Source organism: Pezoporus flaviventris, unplaced genomic scaffold (genome assembly GCF_033815535.1).
Source record: "Pezoporus flaviventris isolate CSIRO_AGI_PZ_B2104156 unplaced genomic scaffold, CSIRO_AGI_Pfla_v1 ptg000002l, whole genome shotgun sequence".
In the NCBI taxonomy this organism is placed as follows: domain Eukaryota; kingdom Metazoa; phylum Chordata; class Aves; order Psittaciformes; family Psittacidae; genus Pezoporus; species Pezoporus flaviventris.
Window position 1 is genome coordinate 13,606,209 of NW_026892550.1, and position 21,511 is coordinate 13,627,719.

General features: G+C 38.5%; 1 protein-coding gene across 12 annotated transcripts in view; it reads right to left on the minus strand.

Moving 5' to 3' along the window:
- LCORL (ligand dependent nuclear receptor corepressor like) overlaps positions 1-21,511 on the minus strand; it is an 84,151-nt gene that overhangs the window by 50,568 nt on the left and 12,072 nt on the right. For 11 of the 12 annotated variants that reach the window (XM_061470018.1, XM_061470008.1, XM_061469982.1 and 8 more), the window contains one exon: positions 5,895-5,960. In XM_061470018.1, the coding sequence (XP_061326002.1) occupies positions 5,895-5,960 (66 nt within the window). Of the gene's footprint in view, positions 1-5,894; positions 5,961-7,383; positions 7,466-21,511 lie in introns of those variants that run through there. The other variant, XM_061469965.1, reaches the window with a different exon arrangement.

The following is a 21,511-nucleotide window of genomic DNA, read 5'->3' on the forward strand; positions in this document are numbered from 1 at the left end:
TGGCAGTACTGTTTTCTGATAGGTATATAAGAATATCTGAGATGTTTATCATGTTTCTTAACATTCTTAATTTAATGAAAACTTGAATATCATAGATTCATGTTTCTAATATAATTTTTCATTCCATTATGTCATATATAGATATTCCAGAACAACTTAATGAAAAAACAAAACACACCCTCAAATAAACCTTTTGTTGTGTATAAAGAGGGTTTTTTTCTCTGGCAGAAAAAGAATGAGAGCTGCCTTTCTTTCACAAGACCCTTTTTCCTCTGTCCATACGAGGATATCCCACAAAAGAAAACACACAGAAACCAGATGATCAGAGGAAAAGCTTTCTAACAGTTAAGCTAAGTATCTGTAAGTAAAATGTCAAGAATAACAATTTACATGTGAATCTACTTAGCTGAAAATGGGCATAAGCAAAGGATTAGAAAGCCTTAAGGACTCAATGACACAAGAAGCCTCAAGCCTGTTCAGGAGATGATCAAGGTCAGATGCCAAGACATAGAACTTTACACCATTGCAACCAAGAGCTGCAGTACCAAAGCAGTCAGGGAAAAAAGAAATAAGGTGCTGAGTAACAGAGGTGACAAGAACCATTTAGGCAAGACCAAGGTAAGTCCTAGGTACACTTGTAAGAACTTCAGTGTAACAAAAGAGAAACTTTGTAACCTTCAGGTAACTATCCGTCTATGGTGGCTATTTCAGTCTGGCTTCTAAGCAAGATTGTATCTGATGTTTACAAGGTATTTTCTTTGGAAAATAAAAAACATACAAAACTGAACAAAAGTCCATGGGTCCTGGTGAAATCCATCCGCGGGTCCTGAAGGAGCTGGCAAATGAAGTTGCTAAGCCACTGGCCACCATATTTGAAAAACCATGGCAGTCAGGTGAAGTTCCTGATGACTGGAAAAAGGGAAATATAACCCCCATTTTCAAGAAGGGGAAAATGGATGACCCAGGCAACTACAGAGCAGTCAGTCTCACCTCTGTGCCTGACAAAATCTTGGAGCAGATTCTCCTGGAAGGCATGCTAAGGCACATGAAAAACAACAAGGTGCTTGGTGACAGCCAGCATGGCTTCACTAAGGGGAAATCCTGCCTGACCAGTTTGGTGGCCTTCTATAATTGGGCTACAGAACTGATGGACAGGGGTAGAGCAGTTGATGTCATCTACTTGGACTCGTGTAAAGCATTCGACACTGTCCCACACAACATCCTTGTCTCTAAATTGGACAGATATCAATTTGATAGGTGGACCACTCGGTGCATAAAGAACTGGCTGGATGGCCGCACACAAAGAGTTATGGTCCATGGCTCAATGTCCAGCTGGAGACCAGTAGCGAGTTTGGAACTAGTTGGTCTTAAGGTCCTTTCCAACCCTAACTATTCTATGATTCTATGAAGTGCAATTTTTACCATTTAAATTTGCCATTACAATTAATTATTATCTCAAGCAACTTCAAGAGAATACAATAATCTAGAGATCAAATACTATTACAGGAAAGAAATGAGGAGGACATAGATCAGTTAACACAGTCACGTAACATTTTATGCACATTATTTTTTTTCTATGCTACAAATAATATGTAAAACCAACAACGTAAGTGAAAAAATGCTGTTGTAGCTAAGCAGCACATATTTCAGCTGTTTCTCACACATTTCTGGATAAGTAAGCCATATAATTTCTTGAGATTTTTTCGAGGAAACATACTCCTGCTAATAGAGCATAACGCTGCATGTTGCCAGCACTGGTTCAGTGTTTATGATGAGAAGAATGGACACCTTAAAAGATGCAATGATTTAGATACTGCCAAGAGTCTAAAAACTTGGGTTCTGATTCTGCCAACTGTTTATTTTGTTATGAAAGGCAATTTTTTAATTTGTATCATAGACTGAATAACTGGAAAGTGAAAAGTGGCACTTAAATTACAACTGTGCAAAATCTGTAACAAATTTTACTCAAGAGTTCTGTATACATCTATATAAATCAATTCAGACCTCAAATCAGAAATAGCCTTGCATCTTATACTGTGAGTTCTACCTCTACTGGGCTTCTACAAAACATAGCAATTTCAAATGGTATTATTGAAGTTACAGACTGTATCTATAAAAAAGAAGCAAAAATAGTAAGGTAACCTGGGCATCCCAACCTAGCAGTCCTCCATCTCTTCTGCAGTTACTCCAGCAGTAAAATCAGTTTTACAGATGTGTCAAACATGGAAACAGGATTTAAATGTTGAAATATTCCTGATGCACATTCATGAAAATTGGAAAAAAAAAATTTAAATTTTCCATAAACATTAATTTAATTTACAGGACAAACTGATTGTGGCATCAAATACAAAAAGTCGTCTGCAAGCAATGTAAATAGCACATCTTTTATAGAATCATAGAATAGTTAGGGTTGGAAAGGCCCTTAAGATCATCTAGTTCCAACCATCCTGCCATGGGGAGGGACACCTCACACTAAACCATAGCACCCAAGGCTCTGTCCAATCTGGCCTTGAACACCGCCAGGGATGGAACATTCACAACTTCCCTGGGCAACCCATTCCAGTGCCTCACCACCCTTACAGTAAAGAGCTGCTTCCTTATATCCAATCTAAACTTCCCCAACCCATTACCCCTTGTCCTGTCAGTACAGTCCCTGATGAAGAGCCCATCCCCAGCATCCTTATAGGCCCCCCTTCAGATACTGAAAGGCTGCTATGAGGTCTCCATGCAGCCTTCTCCAGACTGAACAGCCCCAACTTTCTCAGCCCGTCTTCAGACAGGAGGTGCTCCAGTCCCCTGATCATCCTTGTGGCCCTCCTCTGGACTTGTTCCAACAGTTCCATGTCCTTTTTATGTTGAGGACACCAGAACTGTACACAATACTCAGGTGAGGCTGCATGAGAGCAGAGTAGAGGGGCAGGATCACCTCCTTCAACCTGCTGGTCACACTCCTTTTGATGCAGCCCAGGATACGGTTGGCTTTCTGGGCTGCGAGTGCACACAGCCAGCTCATGTTCATTTTCTCATCAACCAACACCCCCAAGTCCTTCTCTGCAGGGCTGCTCTGAATCTCTTCTCTGCCCAGCCTGTAGCTGTGCCTGAGATTGCCCTGACCTAGGTGTAGGACCTTGCACTTGGCGTGGTTAAACTTCATGAGGTTGGCATCAGCCCACCTCACAAGCATGTCAAGCTCCCTCTGGATGGCATTCCTTCCCTCCAGCGTATCAACCAAACCACACAGCTTGGTGTCATCGGCAAACTTGCTGAGGGCGCACTCAATCCCACTGTCCGTGTCACCAACAAAGATGTTAAACAAGACCGGTCCCAACACCGATCCCTGAGGGACACTACTCACCACTGGTGTCCAGCCAGACACTGAGCCATTGACCACAACCCTTTGTGTGCATCCATCCATCCAGTTCTTTATCCACTGAGTGGTCCATCCATCAAATTGATGTCGCTCCAATTTAGAGACAAGGATGTTGTGTGGGACAGTGTCGAACGCTTTGCACAAGTCCAGGTAGATGACATCAACTGCTCTACCCCTGTCCATCAGTTCTGTAGCCCCATCATAGAAGGCCACCAAATTGGTCAGGCAGGATTTCCCCTTAGTGAAGCCATGCTGGCTGTCACCAAGCACCTTGTTGATTTTCATGTGCCTTAGCATGCCTTCCAGGAGAATCTGCTCCAAGATGTTGCCAGGCACAGAAGCGAGACTGACTGCTCTGTAATTCCCTGGGTCATCCATTTTCCCCTTCCCTTCTTATTGTCGGGAACTTCACCTGACTGCCATGATTTTTCAAATATGATGGACAGTGGCTTAGCAACTTCATTCCCCAGCTCCTTCAGGACCCGTGGATGGATTTCATCAGGTCTCATGCATTTGTGTATGCTCAGGTTCTTAAGATGGTCTCGAATCAGATCCTATTCTACAGTGGGTGCAAGGTCTTCCTTCTCACAGTCCCCGTGTCTGCCTTCCAAGACTCAGGTGGTGTGGTCAGAGCCTTTGCCAGTGAAGACTGAGGCAAAGAAGCCATTAAGTACCTCAGCCTTCTCCAAATCCAGGGTAGCCAGTTCTCCCCATAGCTATTGGAGAAGGCCCACATTGTTGCTAGTCTGTCTTTTATTTGCAATGTACCTATAGAATCCCTTCCTGTTATGTTTCACATCCCTTGCTAGATTTAATATTAACTGGGCCTTAGCTTTCCTAACCTGGTCCCTAGCTTCCCAAACAACATCCCTGTATTCTTCTCAGGCCACATGTCCTTGCTTACACCTTTTATAAGCCATTTTTTTCCCCTCTAAGTTTCCTCAGCAGCTGCTTATCCATCCAAGGAGGTCTCCCAGCCCTCCTGCTGCACTTCCTGGACACAACACTCCTGAGCTTGTAAGCAGTAGCATATAATTTACAAGAAATTTTTAACAGCATTAGTTAAAACTTTTCCCGTAAGACAGCTCAAATATATGCATACAGGAACTCTAGAGGAGCAACGTACACCTAATCGCGTGCTGTCAGGCTCCGCCAGCTATAACACTCGCAATATGTCTATTAGCTCAGTACTTTCTGATTCCTCACAGAAAAGGAAAAAAAGTGTCCTGAGTTTTCTTTCAAAAATGTAAATCCTTTGATGCAGAAGGAATACTAAAGCTTTAGTCATTAATCAGCCCAGTACATAGCAACCCACTGGAATTACAAGCAGAAAGAAAAAGATACTGTATACTGTTATAGCAATGCCCTGTTTCCTTTTCAAAGCAGTAACATGCTTGTTTATCACAGCAGATGGAAATAAGCTTTAACCCAAATTTACACATTTCTTAAATATTTTTAAGTCTGACTAGTGACATGCTTATAAACCTAAGTGGCAAAAAATATTCTTAAAACATCAGTAAACTAGTATTCCATGCTCTCCCCCTTTTCCTTTAAAATATTGTATTATTTGTATGATGCAGGCCAAAGAACTTGCACAATATGAAGAGGACAAAACCACAACCAAGTTAAAGCAGTCATTCCAAACCTATTGTAAGCAAACAAACAGAATATGCCCACTCTGCCTCATGTACTAGCAGTATTCTATGATTCTATATAGGTTATATGCTTTACAAATTACACTATCAGATAATAAAGTCTAAAGAAATTAAATGGAACATTTTGAAGGCTCGATAACAAAACACTATTTAAAGTCACAAAAGTGAACTCGACAGAACACTTCAAAGAAATTTTGTGCTGGATTTTCCTCCTTTGCTTTTGTTAAAGATGGATAAATCATTTTATATTTAACTAAGGGATCAGGTGTTACTGACAGCTATTCCAGCAAAACCAGGCTAGGTCTTATAAGGATAATGGAAAAATATCTACACTTTTACATTATATATATATATATATATATATATATATATATATATATATATATATATATATATATACACACACACACACTTAAATATAGGTATACTAAAAGAAAAAGCTTATTTTTTATATAAAGATATTAAAAATATACCTATAAAAAGCTTACACTTTCTTGACCAAGAAACCCAAGCTAGCATTCACTACCATTTCCCAATTAATGTCAATAGGCAGCTGAGCAGCTTGCCTTCCCTTTCTAAAAGCTGTCCAAAGAAACAAAGTAGGAGCTGCAAAAAGTAGGAAGTAGATCTTTCCCATAAGAGCTTCTCAGGAAAGCTTAGCTAATCCAAAATTTCCCTGTACAGGAACAAAACCCAGGTACCATTTTACCTAGTGCTTTGCCTATGCTCAGCATTAACAAGAACATGATGAAATAAACATTAGAAAGAAAAACGATTGATGATTTTCTTCTTAGAATACATACATTAAAGTACCTTTAACTAAAAGAAAACATAAATAAAGGCCATTGCACTAGAGCTGACTCATTTACCTTCAAATAAACTGAGGTCTCTTCGTAGCCTTGGTCCATAAAGCCCTTCTAAAATACTTTCAAAACCTGAAAACAAAAGAAACATTTAAAACCATAAATCAAAAGTTTCTTAAAGAAAGCAAATCCAAGAACACTGGCAGCATGTATCCCAAATTCTGAGAGCAATTCCAAAAATCATTACATTTATCACACAAATATTTACTCCTTCCACTATAGTACTATTCAACAGAATTAGAAGATAAAAATAAGACAGGCAATTGCCATCTGCACACAATCAGCCTATTAAGCCATGCCCCAACAACCTCCTTATAGACTTAAAATAACTACCACAGAATCTTAAAGACGGGAGGATTAGCCTCATAGCTCTACAGAAGTGAAGTAGTCTCTCTCTGGCACTGAGAATTAGAATCATGGGGGAGGGGAAGGAGGAAGAAACCTTAAAAAATAAGAAACTTCTCATTCACGATCACTCAAAATTACCTAATCTGAGAGCGCTAGTATTTCTACAAATGTAAAAAAAACGCTTATTTTGCTTCAGCTACCATAACAGTTTACTCTAGTCTTCCATATCTGTACAAAAACCTTTTAAAATTGAGGCTTAAATAAATCCAATTATTTTTCAGATTTACCAGCTATCTGTTTTGGTATTTGGTAAAATCACATACTGTAACTAGAGAGACAGAGCAAAGCAAATGATCTAAAAAAAAAAAAAAAGCCAACAAATACCCTGAAGATGAATGACGACTGATACATGAAATATGATGAGAATTTACATCATCGTCATCAAAAGAAGTTTTGTTCGATATATGAACAGTTTCCAAGTGTCCACTCTTTTCTCCTTCCAAATAATAAGCTTATTTTCAACTAAGAGGATAAATCAAAGCAGCATTCGAAGGTTCTCATTCTTCATTCTCAAGACCTATTTACATTAAAGATGCAAATATAAAATAGTCTTAGAAAGTACTGTAAATTAGCTACATCACATAAAAGATATTAATATGTTCAGGAAACAACTACTATCAACAAAGAACATTTAGAATCATAAAATCTGCTCATTAGCTATAAAGCCCTCTAAGGCAACATGACATACAGCTCTCATGAAAAACGATATTTACTTTTTGGTTTAGATTGCTTGTACACTAGTTTAAGGAAGGAAGAATAAATACATACCACATCTTAAGCAGCACATTAAATAATATATTAAAATCCTAGTGGAGACAAGAGAAGCTACCTTAACACATAGGTGCTGTTGAGCTTGACGGGTCACATTTGGTTGAAATTTACCTTTCAGTTTTGTATTATTTTGTCATTTTAATGCTCTAAAGGTTATTTATTTCTATTTTAATTTTCCTGTTCTCTTTGTAATATAGTCCTATGTGAGATCACAAGCTGACAAAATCAAGCCTCACAAATGTATATATACATACACTTTTTAAACACAGCCTACAAAAAGCAAAATTCCAAGGCCCAAGGATACACTAAAAATTACCTTAAAGCATTATCCACTGACTCTTAGATTCAGAGTAATATAAATTCATATCTATTAGCATTGCACAAATTCCAAGTTCTTTTGGATTCAAAGGGTTATGGTAAAAAATAAACAACAACCAAGAGAGATGAAGAAGTAAAGATGAAGAAGTCTCAGGTTAAAAGACAGCAATTCCCCAAACACAACAGTCTGGAAACAGAAAACACGCTATGTGTATTATAATGATCATTAATGTCATAAACTGCAAGCCACTTTAGCTCAGCAGCTAACTAATACTTAGGTTCTTGCAAGTTACCGTCACTGGGTAAAGACATGAATGAGTGAAGTATCTCTTGGAGACAGTTGTACGTATTCCAAAAGAACAAACACTAACTCCCATTTCTTACTAGCTTTTAAATCAAACAGGAAGCTTGTTTACCACTCCAGTCAGCAACCAAAACCTCCCTGTTTTTTAGACACCTACCTTTTCTCCTGCCCCGAGTGTGGTGGGTGTCACTTGTTTCTGCCTTTACTTTTGTACTTAAACATATCTGCTTGTCCTACTGCCTGCTCCTGCCTACGCAAAAACATGAGCACAGAAAAACTAGTTCTATGAAACACAGGCTTGCTAAGGAATAATGCAATTTCCAAACAGGCTTCCATACAGCTTGTATTAGGGACAGCAATTAAAACCCACAGTGTACTTTTTCCTGAGCAAAGGACACACCGCCCCACATGTCTGCTAGTTCACCAAACTTAGTTCCACCCCACCAATCCAAGGTGATGCCTCTTTTACAAGTCCTCACAGAACTTTGCCGTAGAGCCATAATTTTAACATACCTGATGTGATAATTTTTTCCCTCAGGTTTGGATATTAGATACTTTCTTTTAAAACAGTTTACTTATATAGCCTAACAACAGAGATCATCTTTTTCCAGCACTTATTCTAAAATTTTCCCAGAAAAGATGTGTACTACTTCCACTTTGTGCAGTTTTCTACAAAGTTGTTGTTCTGCTTTTCAGCAGCATTGATACAATTTTGATTTAGCCTAAAAATGAAGATAGTTTCTAGTACAGCTACAGATGAACATGCAGTAGGATGGTTTCATAAAATATAACCACCTAAACACAGGCATTTCAATAAACCTCTGTTTTACATCATGAGACAGTATGCAAAAGCAAATGGTAGTAGTAGTTCTGGAACTCTTCAGAACCTGAAAAGCCTACAGATACTGGTCAGAAATATGTTTTGCTTATATCTCTTGTGATTAAATAAATATTCTGCTTTCATTTTACACAATTTTTTTGTTTCTTTTTGTGGCCAATTGAGCACTTGATTTCAAACTACCTTTCAAAACTACTGTTGAGCCCTGACACATATAGCCCCAAACTGAAAAGAAACACCATTGGCTCTATTAACTTGTAATACCTCAATATATCAAACTCCCTTTACCTCTAATAAATTTCTTCTGTTACTTGCCTTACTTCTTGTAAGATCAGCTTTCTTCATTACACAAAACCCTTAGGTTACACTAACAATCTTCATATGCAGAAATTTATGATACGGCTCTTAACCCAATCAGAAGTTTATACAGTTTGCTTTCTCGAACAGTGTCATGAACAGCTCTCTCCCCTACATTAACTATCCCCATGCTCCACAACCACCCTTCACCAAACCTACTGCTTTCCTCACTCAGGGATAGGATGAGGACTCCCAGGACCAGGAAGGCTGGGAGTTGTGACTTACAACCACAGGAAGGGAGCTCTCTCTTTTTGGTAGCTATTTAGGTGCTGAAGAGGCAAGCGGCACAGGAAAGAGTTCTATCAGGTTTGGCATCTAAGCCTGATCACGGCCAATGTCACTAAAAAGAAGTGATAAGTGATGGCAATTGTAGACCCCCGGGGGGTGAAGACTTCTGCTCAGCAACTAGGCTGTCCTTAAAGCTCTGCTGCTTGCCCATAGTCCAAATCTGGAATGTTACAGAGAAACTCTTATGGTTCATTTAGCCATTGCAATTTGTCCATCTCACTGCCACCTCATATGATACTGCCAAAGAAGATCTGCAGCAGATCAAAGCTAACTACAGGAGTCCAGGGACAATAGTGAATGACACCAGAACCACGTGCTGATGCAGGGGAAAGGCTTTGACAGGAGCAAACACTTTCCACGGATCAACATCTGACCACATGGCTGCAGGCAGGACCTCAGCTCTTACAACATCAACATCACAGTGCTTGAGAGAGACAGGATCCATTTGATGATGCAAGTGTCATTGCCAACAGGCTTGCCTCTTAAGAAGGGCTTCAAACTATGTTTGCTAGAGAAGTGGAGGCCGACACCTAGAAAGTAGAATGGCAAAGAGGGTAAATGCACATGACTACACAGCAGCAAAGATCTTACAGTTCCACTGAAAAGGTGGCATAAACAGGAACACATCTTAAGCAGCTGTACATGAATACATTCAGCACAGGAAGCAAGCACAAGGGATTATAAACCAGAGTGCGCAACAATCTTACTGGGAGTATGTGGTATGGTGAGACAGTTCAGACAACTGGAGAACTACAGTGAATGGATACTTGTAAGAAAAGTGAGAAAGTCAAGGACAGTGCTTATATTTTGCAAAGAGTTTGAACTGGAGCTTTAGTGTGGAACACACCACATGACAATTAAAAATCCATGGGTCAGGATTCAACCAGGGAACATCATGGTGAACATCTGTTACAGACTGGCCAATCAACAGATGAAGCCTTCAAAAAACAAAAAAAAAATAACACACAGTCAAGGCGTTGGCTCACGTGAAAAATATCAGTCCCCCGACATCTGTTGGAAATACAATATGGCAGCACAGAAACAACCCTAGAAATTTTGACGGTGAATGGAGGACAAACTTGATCAAGGCAGACAAGCTCAATAGTGAAGGCACTCTGCTAGACCTGCTACTCATGATTAAGGGAGAGCGGATCAATGACGCAACCAGTTAACAGTGGCCTTGGCCACAGCAGCCACGGGATGGAATTTAAGATCCCAAGGGAAGTGGATAGCTGAATAATGGCCCTGGTCTTAGAAGCCACTGATTTACACTCCTCCAACAGGAGGCAGAAAGTGGAATGGAGCTAGTAGTGCTGCTGCACTGTCTTAAGATAGTCTTAAGAGAAGTCATAAATGGGCCAAAGGCCTAAGGCAAGTGTTTTAGTGAGGTACCCTACTAACTCTTTATAAAGTCAAAGAAATTGGAAAAGGTAATTACTATTTGGCAATTCAGAAACCATTACTTCGTGAGTTATTTCCAGTATGTTGTTTAAGTGTCTCTACAGGTTTAGTCAGATTTAAAAGACTATTAAACCAGGATTATTAAATCCAAAATAAGTCTTTAGAGTACCTTCATAACTTTTAAATAGTCTTCTTCAAGCACTCACAGAACTTTATGATTTAAGTTTTACATAACTATTTTATCAGTGTAAACTACTCAGTGTCTGCCACATTTTCAAAGCCTATCTACATTAGAAAGTGTACCTCACCACATATGAACAGTAGACGCTATGAAGTTCTTTGTTATGAATGAAACAGAATAGTGATTAAATGGACATGTTCAATGGAAGCTCCCCAGATTATGCACCTTATACAGACTTCCAGAGCTATTTAAGGAACACACAAGGACTCTTTCTCACTGCATGACCAAACCCAGACATTTTTCTTCTACTCTTTAGCAGTAGTGTGGCTATGCATTACAAAGGCCTCTCCCACCCACAAACTGGTCAACAGCTAGGCTGCACTTCTTACTATGGAAGCTGTCTATATTCTAGCCTGGAGGAAATCACAAGGTGCAGACTTAGAATTGTTTATGCAGGTTGGCCTAGGTTAACTTTGGACATAGTAATTGAACAATTTTACATACAAATTGACATCAAACAGTTTTAGTTATACACTGGCCATTGTTCTTCCAAAAGCTATATTTCCATAATGTTTCTAAGAGGGAAAAGTTATTTTAGCCTCACAGTTGATCCCAGTTCTTAAATCGCTCCTTCCCTCTCTACATCCTCTAGGTGATCACAACTGGGACTGCAAGTACATTTTCAAGAAATCTGTTTGAATAACCCAGACCGTGTGTTAGAAGAAGAGCCAAGAAAAAATAAATGTCATGTAATAGATGGAAGCTGACATCTGAGTACTGAAGATAGAAGCAGTTACTATACAGTTATGAAAGAAAACAGTAGTATATGTGCAGGTTATATTTAAAAGATTTTTATAGGTTTGGTACTTTCTACATAATACAAATTTTTTTATTCTCCTAGTCTTATTTATGGCCTATTAGCTTCAGTATTTGTATTGTCTTTTCCATAGAAAGCTTGTTTCACAAAAGCAGATATATTTCCATTTACCTTTACCTCTTTGTTCCTTTTTCTTTGCTCTTTTACTCAGTGCTAGAACAGTAATACTAAATCTCAAGGAGAGGCCTCAGAAGACTTAGGCAAACTAGAATAATTACAACTGATGCAGAGCCATATTGAGATACTTGCTTAGTCACTTGTAACAGGATAACTGGGAACCCATGTAACCAGCTACCACGTTGCAGCCACCGAGTTTAAAAAAATAAATAAATAAAATGGTGATGGTGACCTTATAAAAACCCTTACAATTCAAACTGTCTTCACACTAATGACCTCACAGTAAGACACCTAGAAAAACCCTTTACTTACACTTGCAGTCACTTCCCCTGACCTGCTGCAGCTTTTTCCAGTTTAGGAAAGTATGAGCAGATGAACTGATAAAAAGCTTTCAGTGAAAATATTTCCAAATTAATTTTTTGTTTGATATTATTCCAAGCCATAGAGACTGGTTTATTCATATCGCTGTATGCCTACCAGAAATGGTGCATAATTGTTTCTTACATAGATAGGCAAAACTCACATGGAAGAGAGAGATGCTTTACAATACTGTCCATCTGATTCAAATTTACTGCTCTGTTTTTCATCTTAATGCTGGAAGATTATCCATTAGAACAGATCACACTGGTTTATGGTAAGGAATTTGGAAAATACTCTGTGCATGCAAATCAAGTTCTGCTTTTTCTCTTCTTCTTCAGCATATCCTCAGTTAAGCATAGGGTAAGAGTCTGTTGCACACTGCTTTGAAGGATGGGGTATATGTGCATATTTTTACTACAATGAAATAAGACTTCCAGCTTAAAGCACTACAGCCTCTGGAGGTATTGCAGGAAAAAAAGATGTGAGTTTTACAGACCCTCAAGATCCCCGTTAACCCACCTAACAAAGTTAGCAGAATCAGGTTGGATCTTCACAACTTCTGTGCACCTAAAAAATTAGCTACACGGGAACTTATATCACCCCACATGTTGTGGTTTACTATACCAAGAACCATGTCTGAATTATGGTAGCTCAAGTTGTTTTACTGAAGTCCAAAACACTTGTTATTTAACTTCTAAGGAAAATCGGCATCCTCCCCACAACCCCCTCAATTTGAGAAAAATGTACTGTTAAGTAACATGCATGGAAGGTTCATGCCTCCTCCTTGTTTTTTGAGTTTATTCAATATTCTGAGCAGAGTAAATGGAATGAAAAGTTAAAGTAGAAAAAAAAAAAATTGCTCATTCTAAGCAGTGTGGAATTTAGCCCATCAATGCTGCTTTTCAAATCAGAACTAACGTGAAAATAGGTTGAGAATTGTTGATTTCAGTTCTTAGAGGACTGTAAAGTTGAGCAAAAGGTCTTTAAAATGTAATTAGGAAAATCCAAAGAATAGGATTATATTTAATAAGATTGGGCACAGTATCACCAGACACAGCATTAAAATGAAGCTTCCTTCTTTTATTTTTGGTGTTCTGTAATAGAGGTTAGTGTTCCTTTGACCACAGGAACACCGTTATCTAATTTTCATATAAATTCTGTTCCCATTCTGAAGTTAAACAACCCATATATTGAGATGGTATTTCTTAATCTATGAGGACTATTACATAAATTGTATGAGTCTAAGAAACTAAAAATCACACTGGAAAAAAATTATGGACCAGTAACGACCAAAAGACAGATCCTGCACACACCAGTTTATTACCATAACCGATAGGCTAATAGCCTCCTTTGCCCCATACCCTTTCATTTAAGTAGCAGTAACTTCATGGCAAGGTACAACCCACAAACGCACATTTCTGAGCTAAAACTCACTGACATTACACGAGAAATGAAAATTTCCCTTCATATGTGAAAATAAACAAGCAGTGAAAACCATTAAGCTTGGTTCTCCCACACAACATCAATGACATAAAAGATTTTTTTCCCCTCCCCTTGGCATTTTGTCTGCTTTCACTCAACTAAAGAGTGATCCTTTCTGAAAACTACATGTAAATCAAGCAAGTATTATATATAAATGACAAACTTCAGTTCTACTTTCCCCATTTTATACAGTTGCATGACTGCATTATTCAGTTTGGCTCAGTACAGGAGTATATCTGAAGGAAATTTTGCGGTTAGCATTACCAAACTACCTTGGATTTAAACTATTATACCACAGACAGAAATCGGCTTCATTAGTGTTGTCAAACATTAGAACCGCTTTTTTTTTGTTGTTTGTTTAAACAAATAAGCCAGGCAGACAGAGTACCAAGTCTTTCAGTTTCTCTGAAAAAATAACTTGTGGTTCTCTTCAAGCTCTCTCAACTGTGCTTCACTGTTTACTTGAAAGTAATACAGGTGCAAGAGCAGTATTTTGTTCTGGGTTACTTAAAAAGGCAAAGAAGTCATTCACCTTTCTTACAAGTTATCCCTTTCATAATTGCATCAGACACCCCTTGCATAACAGAAACAAACAAAATAATATATCTTTATTCAATTACTATCTTTTTCCTGTTTGCAATGAGGTTACAGAACATCTAGTCAGTAAAACTCATTAGTTAATAAAATGCGGGCCAGATTCTCACTTAAAACCAACCCATTTTTCTTGCAGAAAAATTCTTGAGACATGATTTAGGACAAATGTTACATAGGTCTGGCATAGCGAGGGAGCTTGTCTAGCTTGAATCCACTTCATGCTTATAACACACACATACATAAAAATGTATTTTTTTTAATAGGAAGTTCTAAACATTTACCTTCATACACTCATTTTCTTTACCATATTGATTCAGAATCCTGAGCAAACAGGAGCCAACATACCAGAGATTCCAATGTGAAAGGGAGGAAATCCTTTATTTAGACTCCAATACAAATTCTGAACCATAGCTAAAATGATACTTGTCTTCCTCTGCAAATCTTAACTTCAGGAATTAATGCAGTTGAGGACACTGCTGCTGCCACAGAGAAAAGACAGGGTGACCAAAAACCAAAATGAGACTACAGAACAGCTTCCCTTCTAAGTGGCTGCTTTTCATTTAGGGTAAAAATCCTTTCAACTCTCTATGCTGTGCTTTCTTAAGGGGATGTAGACAGTGATGAAATACTGTTTCCAAAAAGAATATATACATCAAAAGAACTGGCTATAACATAAAGCAGTTACAAGCATCAACCAGAATACAAGAGGGAGTAACATTCCAGCACTAGGAAGGCCAACACTGGCCATATCTCTGAGGAAAAACAAAAAGAGGAAACCTCTTGCCTCCCCCCTAATTGTTCAACTATTTTAAAGAAATGGTGGCAGCTGACAGAGAAAAAATATTAAAAGACTGAGGTTAGCAGCAACACTGGTGTTTGGGTCCATTTTTCAGGTACTTATATATCACATCAAGAAAAATAAGGTTCCACAGAAAAGAAGTTTGGAGCTTGGAGATGCTTCCAGGCCAGTAAGAACATGCCCTTGCAAACCTGTAAATAGGAAAGGCCGCATGACAGCTTTTACTGTAGCTTCCAGAGGCTGCCAAAATTAAAGTTAGATTTAATTTCTGATACAGTAGCAAGATATTGAGATTTGTGTGTTATTTATAATTTAAAAGGCATAAGGAAAACACTTCAGAAGTGACTGCACTGCTCTGTGGATAAGGGGACATAAAATTGCTTCTAAGTGACAGCTACTAGAACTTAATTTCTGTTCTCTTTAAAAATTCTTCTTTCTTTGAACAGTGATGTAATCCCAGCTGTCACTCACAGGTATTTAGATATGGAATTGGTGTGAATATCAGTGTTCTTCACTGAAAATTATCCTACTGCCTTTCTTTTCCCTAGACACTACATCAAAGTTATCTAGATGGCAACAATTACTCAGAACAGTACTGGAGATAATTTGGACCAGTTTAGACTTTGTATCCTTACAGAACAAAATCCAGAGGGAATAGGCAACTGTAAAAGAAGATAACATCTAGCTTGGAAAAATGCTTGTGACTTCCTCATTGGTACCAATTTAACCATTTTACAACATGAGAAGAATAAAACATAGAAACAACTATCACTTTCAGAAGATCACGTGCCTGAAGCAGGTTCTTGTTTCTTAACCACATTTTAAGGTACACAAGTAGTCTGAAAAGTCTACCTATTTTATCTAAAACATTAAGGACTGCCAGACAAAAGCTTCTTTTCTACATGAAGGCCTAGTCAGATGTTCACTAAATCACCATGGAAAAGTGAAGTTCACAGTGAATCTGTGACAATTAATAGGTCACAACACTGTTTTACAATTACACAGTATCACACATCTAACCAGCCTCTCAAGAAAGTCTAGAAGTCAACTAATGAATAAATAGGTCTGGCACACTTCCTGGATTATCAGAATCAGAGAACATGAAACTTTTTGCTAAAAAGGAGAGCCAGTTGAAAGCCGTTAGAAAAAAAAATACACTTATTCAAAAAATACAAGTTCATTGAGCCAAAAAAGTATTTAATTCAAAACATTCCTAGCCTGATGGACTTTTGAAAAACTGAAGCTTAGGATACCATACTACACCATGGGTCTAGTGCAAGCTAATGGAATTGTGAGCCTTCAAGGGCATTCCATGAAACTGATGCCCGACAATATGTTTAAGGTGAATTTCCTAAAAGATTCAAGAGTTTCATGAGACTTTTCAGGAGGCTTCTTTTTAATTGTCATTTCTGCATCAAACCACCAGTCTATTCCCCACAAACTGCAGACTGTTTTGAAATGAACAAGAGAAGTCATTCTCATCTCCCAGTAAATCCAACTTCTCATATTCAGAATCTATTTGTTGGTCTCTATTATTAAAAAAACAAAACCAACATTTGAATTTGACTGAAATCCTGCAATTACTCTGCACCAACACAGTGGTTCCCTGAAATCTATTGAGACATCTGCTGAAGCTACAGCACGAAAGGCATCTTGTATCTAGATGCCAAATTATAACACAGTAAGTGAACTATCAAGTCTGTAAATCTCAGTTCTGCATTCTTCAAAGTATGTATTTCCAAACATGTTAACACAAATGCTGAAAGCAGTTTATTAAAATACATTTTTAATAATCCCAGCCATACCACAACTTTACCAAGAAATTAGTGCAACGTTCCTTTAAACTAGTAGCTAAAGTAAGTTTGCTATAAGCTTACTTTCTTTGGTGCATTTTATAATACCTATGCCATGTATTTTCACCTCTAACTTACAGTTTATTTTTATGAGTAACTTTAATAAATAAACCCCCCCCCCCCCCCCCCCAAGAAAACACAACAAAACCAGCCAGCCATTATTTTTGTATCCTGCCAAAATTTGGCTTGGGAAATCAGACAAAACTTAGAGCTGGCAACATTTCAATTAGGTCAACAAGAATTGGACACTCTTATCCATGTAAAAACTTCACTTGAAATTAAAAAAAGTTAACCAAGCTTCCTTTCTCCAAGAGGATTTTCTGGAATCCAAGGTTAAAACTGCAAGTGCCTCAGATACTCCGGTTAGATTGGAAGAACTCTAAATTCAGCTAAACCATGATTCAAATGAGTTCTTAAACACAGAATCATAGAATGGTTTGGGCTGGAAGGGACCTTAAGATCATCTAGTTCCAACCCCCCCTGTGATGGGCATGCTCAGTTCATAAAAGGTGACATTGTTCAAAAGCAGGTATCCTATCTCAACGTACATGTCAGGGATAGCCAACCTGTAACCTACATCTTCTCAGCATGCTTGTGTTGCGCTTGCATGGTGTACCAAAAAAATACACACAAGTTCGATTTAACGTTTGATTAAGTGGGCTGAATTCTTTTCTTTCCCACTGGAGATTAAAAAGCAGAAATACAGAAATGGAGACTTTAAATACAGATTTTAGCTTCACATTAGATACTCTTATAGGATAAAAGACGTCAGATATAAGAGAACAGAAAAATGTCAATTTATTGGTTTTGCGTTTAGCATTTGACACAATTCAAAGCTTAAGCAGCTGTGTTTGGGTGGCATTTTTAAAATCAATTACACACATCTGCACAACTTCTGATAAACTTCCTCCTGATCATTAAAAGGCAGAAGACAAAGCATGAAACTGTAAGATTCAAAGTGTGGGACTCAGAATCTCATCTGCTGTGGAACAGAACCCATATGATACTCAAATGAAACCATACACCAGCTCTGAGAATTTACTGGGCAATAATCAATTTTGTAACAATTCCATAATTAATTTCTGATTACATTCTCTAAAATTCACATTACTAACAACTGTCCAACCTGACCTGGGGAACAGCGGGTGGAACACCACAAAGGAAAACCAGATATGTTTTTCAAGTGCCTAGTGGCAAGATTCCAAATAGTTTAAATCATGTAGAGAACAGACAAGAGGTCTTACACAAGGCGGATGCACTTAAATAGTAGGCTATCCTGTCTTAGAAACACTCTGTTCCTTCTGTATTCCAGCACTGGCTCCTCTTTAGCAGAAGATTATTTCCAGACAGACATTCATTGTTAGTTCTAAATTTGTTAAGTCTGCTTTAAAAATAATGAGAAGATATACCACTTCGTTTATGCTGTGCAAAAAACGAATAAACTTATGTCCCTACTTTGCTCCTTAAAACAAACAAAAACTCATCACAAGTTCTGTATTAAGTTTAAGCAGCTAAAAACAAACAAAAAAGGGCATTTGAATCAGAAACTTTAAGCAAAACAGCTCCTAATTGTTCTTTTCCCTCCTCCCCTTTCAGAAGGGCCACGAATTTAAAATGAATAGAAATCTGTACCAGATTTCACTATTCCATTCACAATTTAGTGAGTTTCTTTGACCCAAGACAGCCATATCCTATTGCTCCCCCACAGAAGACTCAAAGCAAGGCAAAACAGGAAACTTTAGTACTTTGAGTTATTTGTAAGTAGGGTACTTTTCCCTACTGAATGAAACAATTAAGAAAGACAAGAGCAACCACTTAGGGAAGCCAACTGCCAACTGAACAGCAAGGTCAAGAATACAGAAATAGGATTTCCTAAAAGAAAGGTGTGATTACAGTCTGCATTTCCAGCAAGAGGGAAACTCCTGCAGGAATCAGATAAATCTCTGTTCCAGATTTCTGGAAAACTTCACATGAAGTTACTTATCTGCTATCCAGCTTCTTAATCAGTCTCATAGGTCAAGGTCACTCATATCCCACACAAAGAGCGAAACAGCCTTTATTACTAACCTGCAAAGTTGAGAATGAAGGAGGAGAAAATGCCAGAGCACAACCAATGCAAAATGCACAACTGACAAAGCTGTCAAGTATCCAATTGGTAACTGTTCTGCATGCCACATAATCAGGTCAGCTGGTTGTTAAAGGGCAGGTGGAGAAGCACCACGCAGAACATAGAACAGTTAACAGCTCTTAAAATACATCAATCACTACCAAGTGGCTACTCTTGCAGACAACTGCAGACAAGGCAGCTATGGCTATTCTGAGTTTGCGATGCTTTTGTGTTGTGATCATTCTGAGTTTTGAATGAGGCAACCAGATGACCAGAAGCTGTGCAACCCGTCGTTCCTACCTAGGAAATTAATAAGGCCTCGAGAAAACGAGCACTCACTTTACTGCCTTTAAGATGCTCTGTTAATATCAGTTTCCTCAAATTTATTTGATTCCTCAGAAGAGAGATTCTGAAAAGATGCCAAGATCTCCTCAGGCAATGGCAGTGACAGAAATTAATTCAAGTCATACCAAGTACGAGCCCTCAAAATGTTACATGTGACAACCTGAAGTAAAGGCTTCAGCATAAGCCAGAAAAAACACTTCATGGACCATTGTACAACTATTCTTTAAAGTCACCATTGAAACAGTCATGTTTTGTCAAGACCACCTAGCTTTAAGAAAACACCTACACAGAGCATTTCTTATTAAAACCCATTTCCTCTGGGCAGAACACATTTGTTCAGCAGTCAGTAGACTTAGGCAAGGGTGCAGACAGGAAATAAAACTACTTTCCAATATATCCTAGCCAGTCAGGTGGCCTTCCTGAAGGAACTCTCTCCAAGGACTAGCATTTGGTATTCCAACACAGAAGGCCAGTATCAAGGAGGCAAGGAGAGTTGTTGCTGTTCAAAAGCAGCAAGGGATTAAAATGAAATACAGTAAGGTACCTTAGGAAAAAGGGAAAGGCTAAAATCCAAGCAACACTTCACATTTCTCAGCTACACATTAGACCACTGAGAGTATGTGATGACATGGATAAGGAGTGCATGCTTTTGGACACTGGTACAGCAGACTTACCAACTGCCTAAGGCATATACATCAGTTAAAGGTTAGTACGGATGCATGAACTGGCATCTTGAAACAAAACTTTGTCAAGTCTGAGTGGAATTTGCACAATGCAAGTGTAACAGGCAAGGAACTGACGAAAAAAGGAGGAAGACAACAAGCAATGCTGAATGAGATGTTCCAGCCTGGAGAATCTTAGAAACAACTAGGCTGGAAAAGACCTTTATGATTATCAAGCCCAACCATCACCCCAGGACTTTCAAGTCCACCACCACACCATGTCATTAAGGGCCTCATCTACACAGGTTCTGAACACTTTCAGGGATGGCTACTCCACCACTTCCCTGGGCAGCCTGTTCAATGCCTGATCACCCTCTCAGTGAAGAAATTTTTCCTAATAGCCAATCTAAACCTCCCCTGGCACAGCTTGAGGCTGTTACCTCTTGTCCTATTGCTTGTTACTTAGGAGAAGAGACTGACTCCCTCCTTTCAGGTAATTTTAGAGAATGAGAGGTAGTTGTGAACAAGGGTTATTAGACCATTTCCTCAGGAGTCTTACCTGGATTTTTCCTGATTTTACCAACAATCAAAAGAAGCATACAAGTATATCTGAAGTTCTGACTACATCAACACATAATGATGTAGGCTTCAAACATAAACACATAACATTTCATTTCACATCCGATTATATGACACATAGGAATGTACACACAGCAAGAAGTAAAGAACCCACTATGTGCTGCACAGTCGAAATTACTTTGACCAAAGGATCTCAATTCCTGATGGAAAACAATTCCTCAGATTTAGGCATCAACAGAAAAACGTGTGTCTCCCCAGTCAGGAGATCTTTAACACAAAACCTGCCGAAGCTTTTGGCAAGACTCTCTAAACATGACCAGATCTCTGACCTCAAAAGCCAGACACCACAACAAAGTGGAACACACAACAGGTGGCAGAATTCCAAAGTAAATAGTTAAGATGGTAAAAGTGAGTTTATAAACCAATATTTCCCCAACAGCCATTGTCTAGTATCACTTACAAGGTTTGTTTTAGTCAGCTAAATACTATCTGTGAGTTCTGTACAGCTTGATCTATACAAGTCTTACTGTCAACTCCTCAGGCTGAGCAGCTAACCCTTCTTTCCCTCATTCCCTTTTCTCCCCTCTCCCCATTTAACTCAATTCCAGCTTAACCTGCAAGCTGCCAGCCCGTTGCCAGGATAGCCCGCTACATATACAAAGGTCTCTGGGACCATTCCTCTGCCAAGGTAGTTCAGCTGATGCCAGGGAAGGAGTGACCTCTCCTGCTCTTCAGAGAAGCTAACTGACTCAGTCACACTATGATCAGTTTGTCTAAAGAGTAAATAAAACATGCTTCTTGTAATAACAGCCTCTTGTTGACAGGAACAAAAAAGAAAGTAACAGCAACAAGAAAAACTGAACTGATCTTAAAGGTGATACACCTGAACAAGTATTTATAATGAAGAAATCAGCAAATGATTACCTCAACACTAGAGGAAAGGAAAGGGGCAAAACTTAACATCAATCAACAAAAAACTATC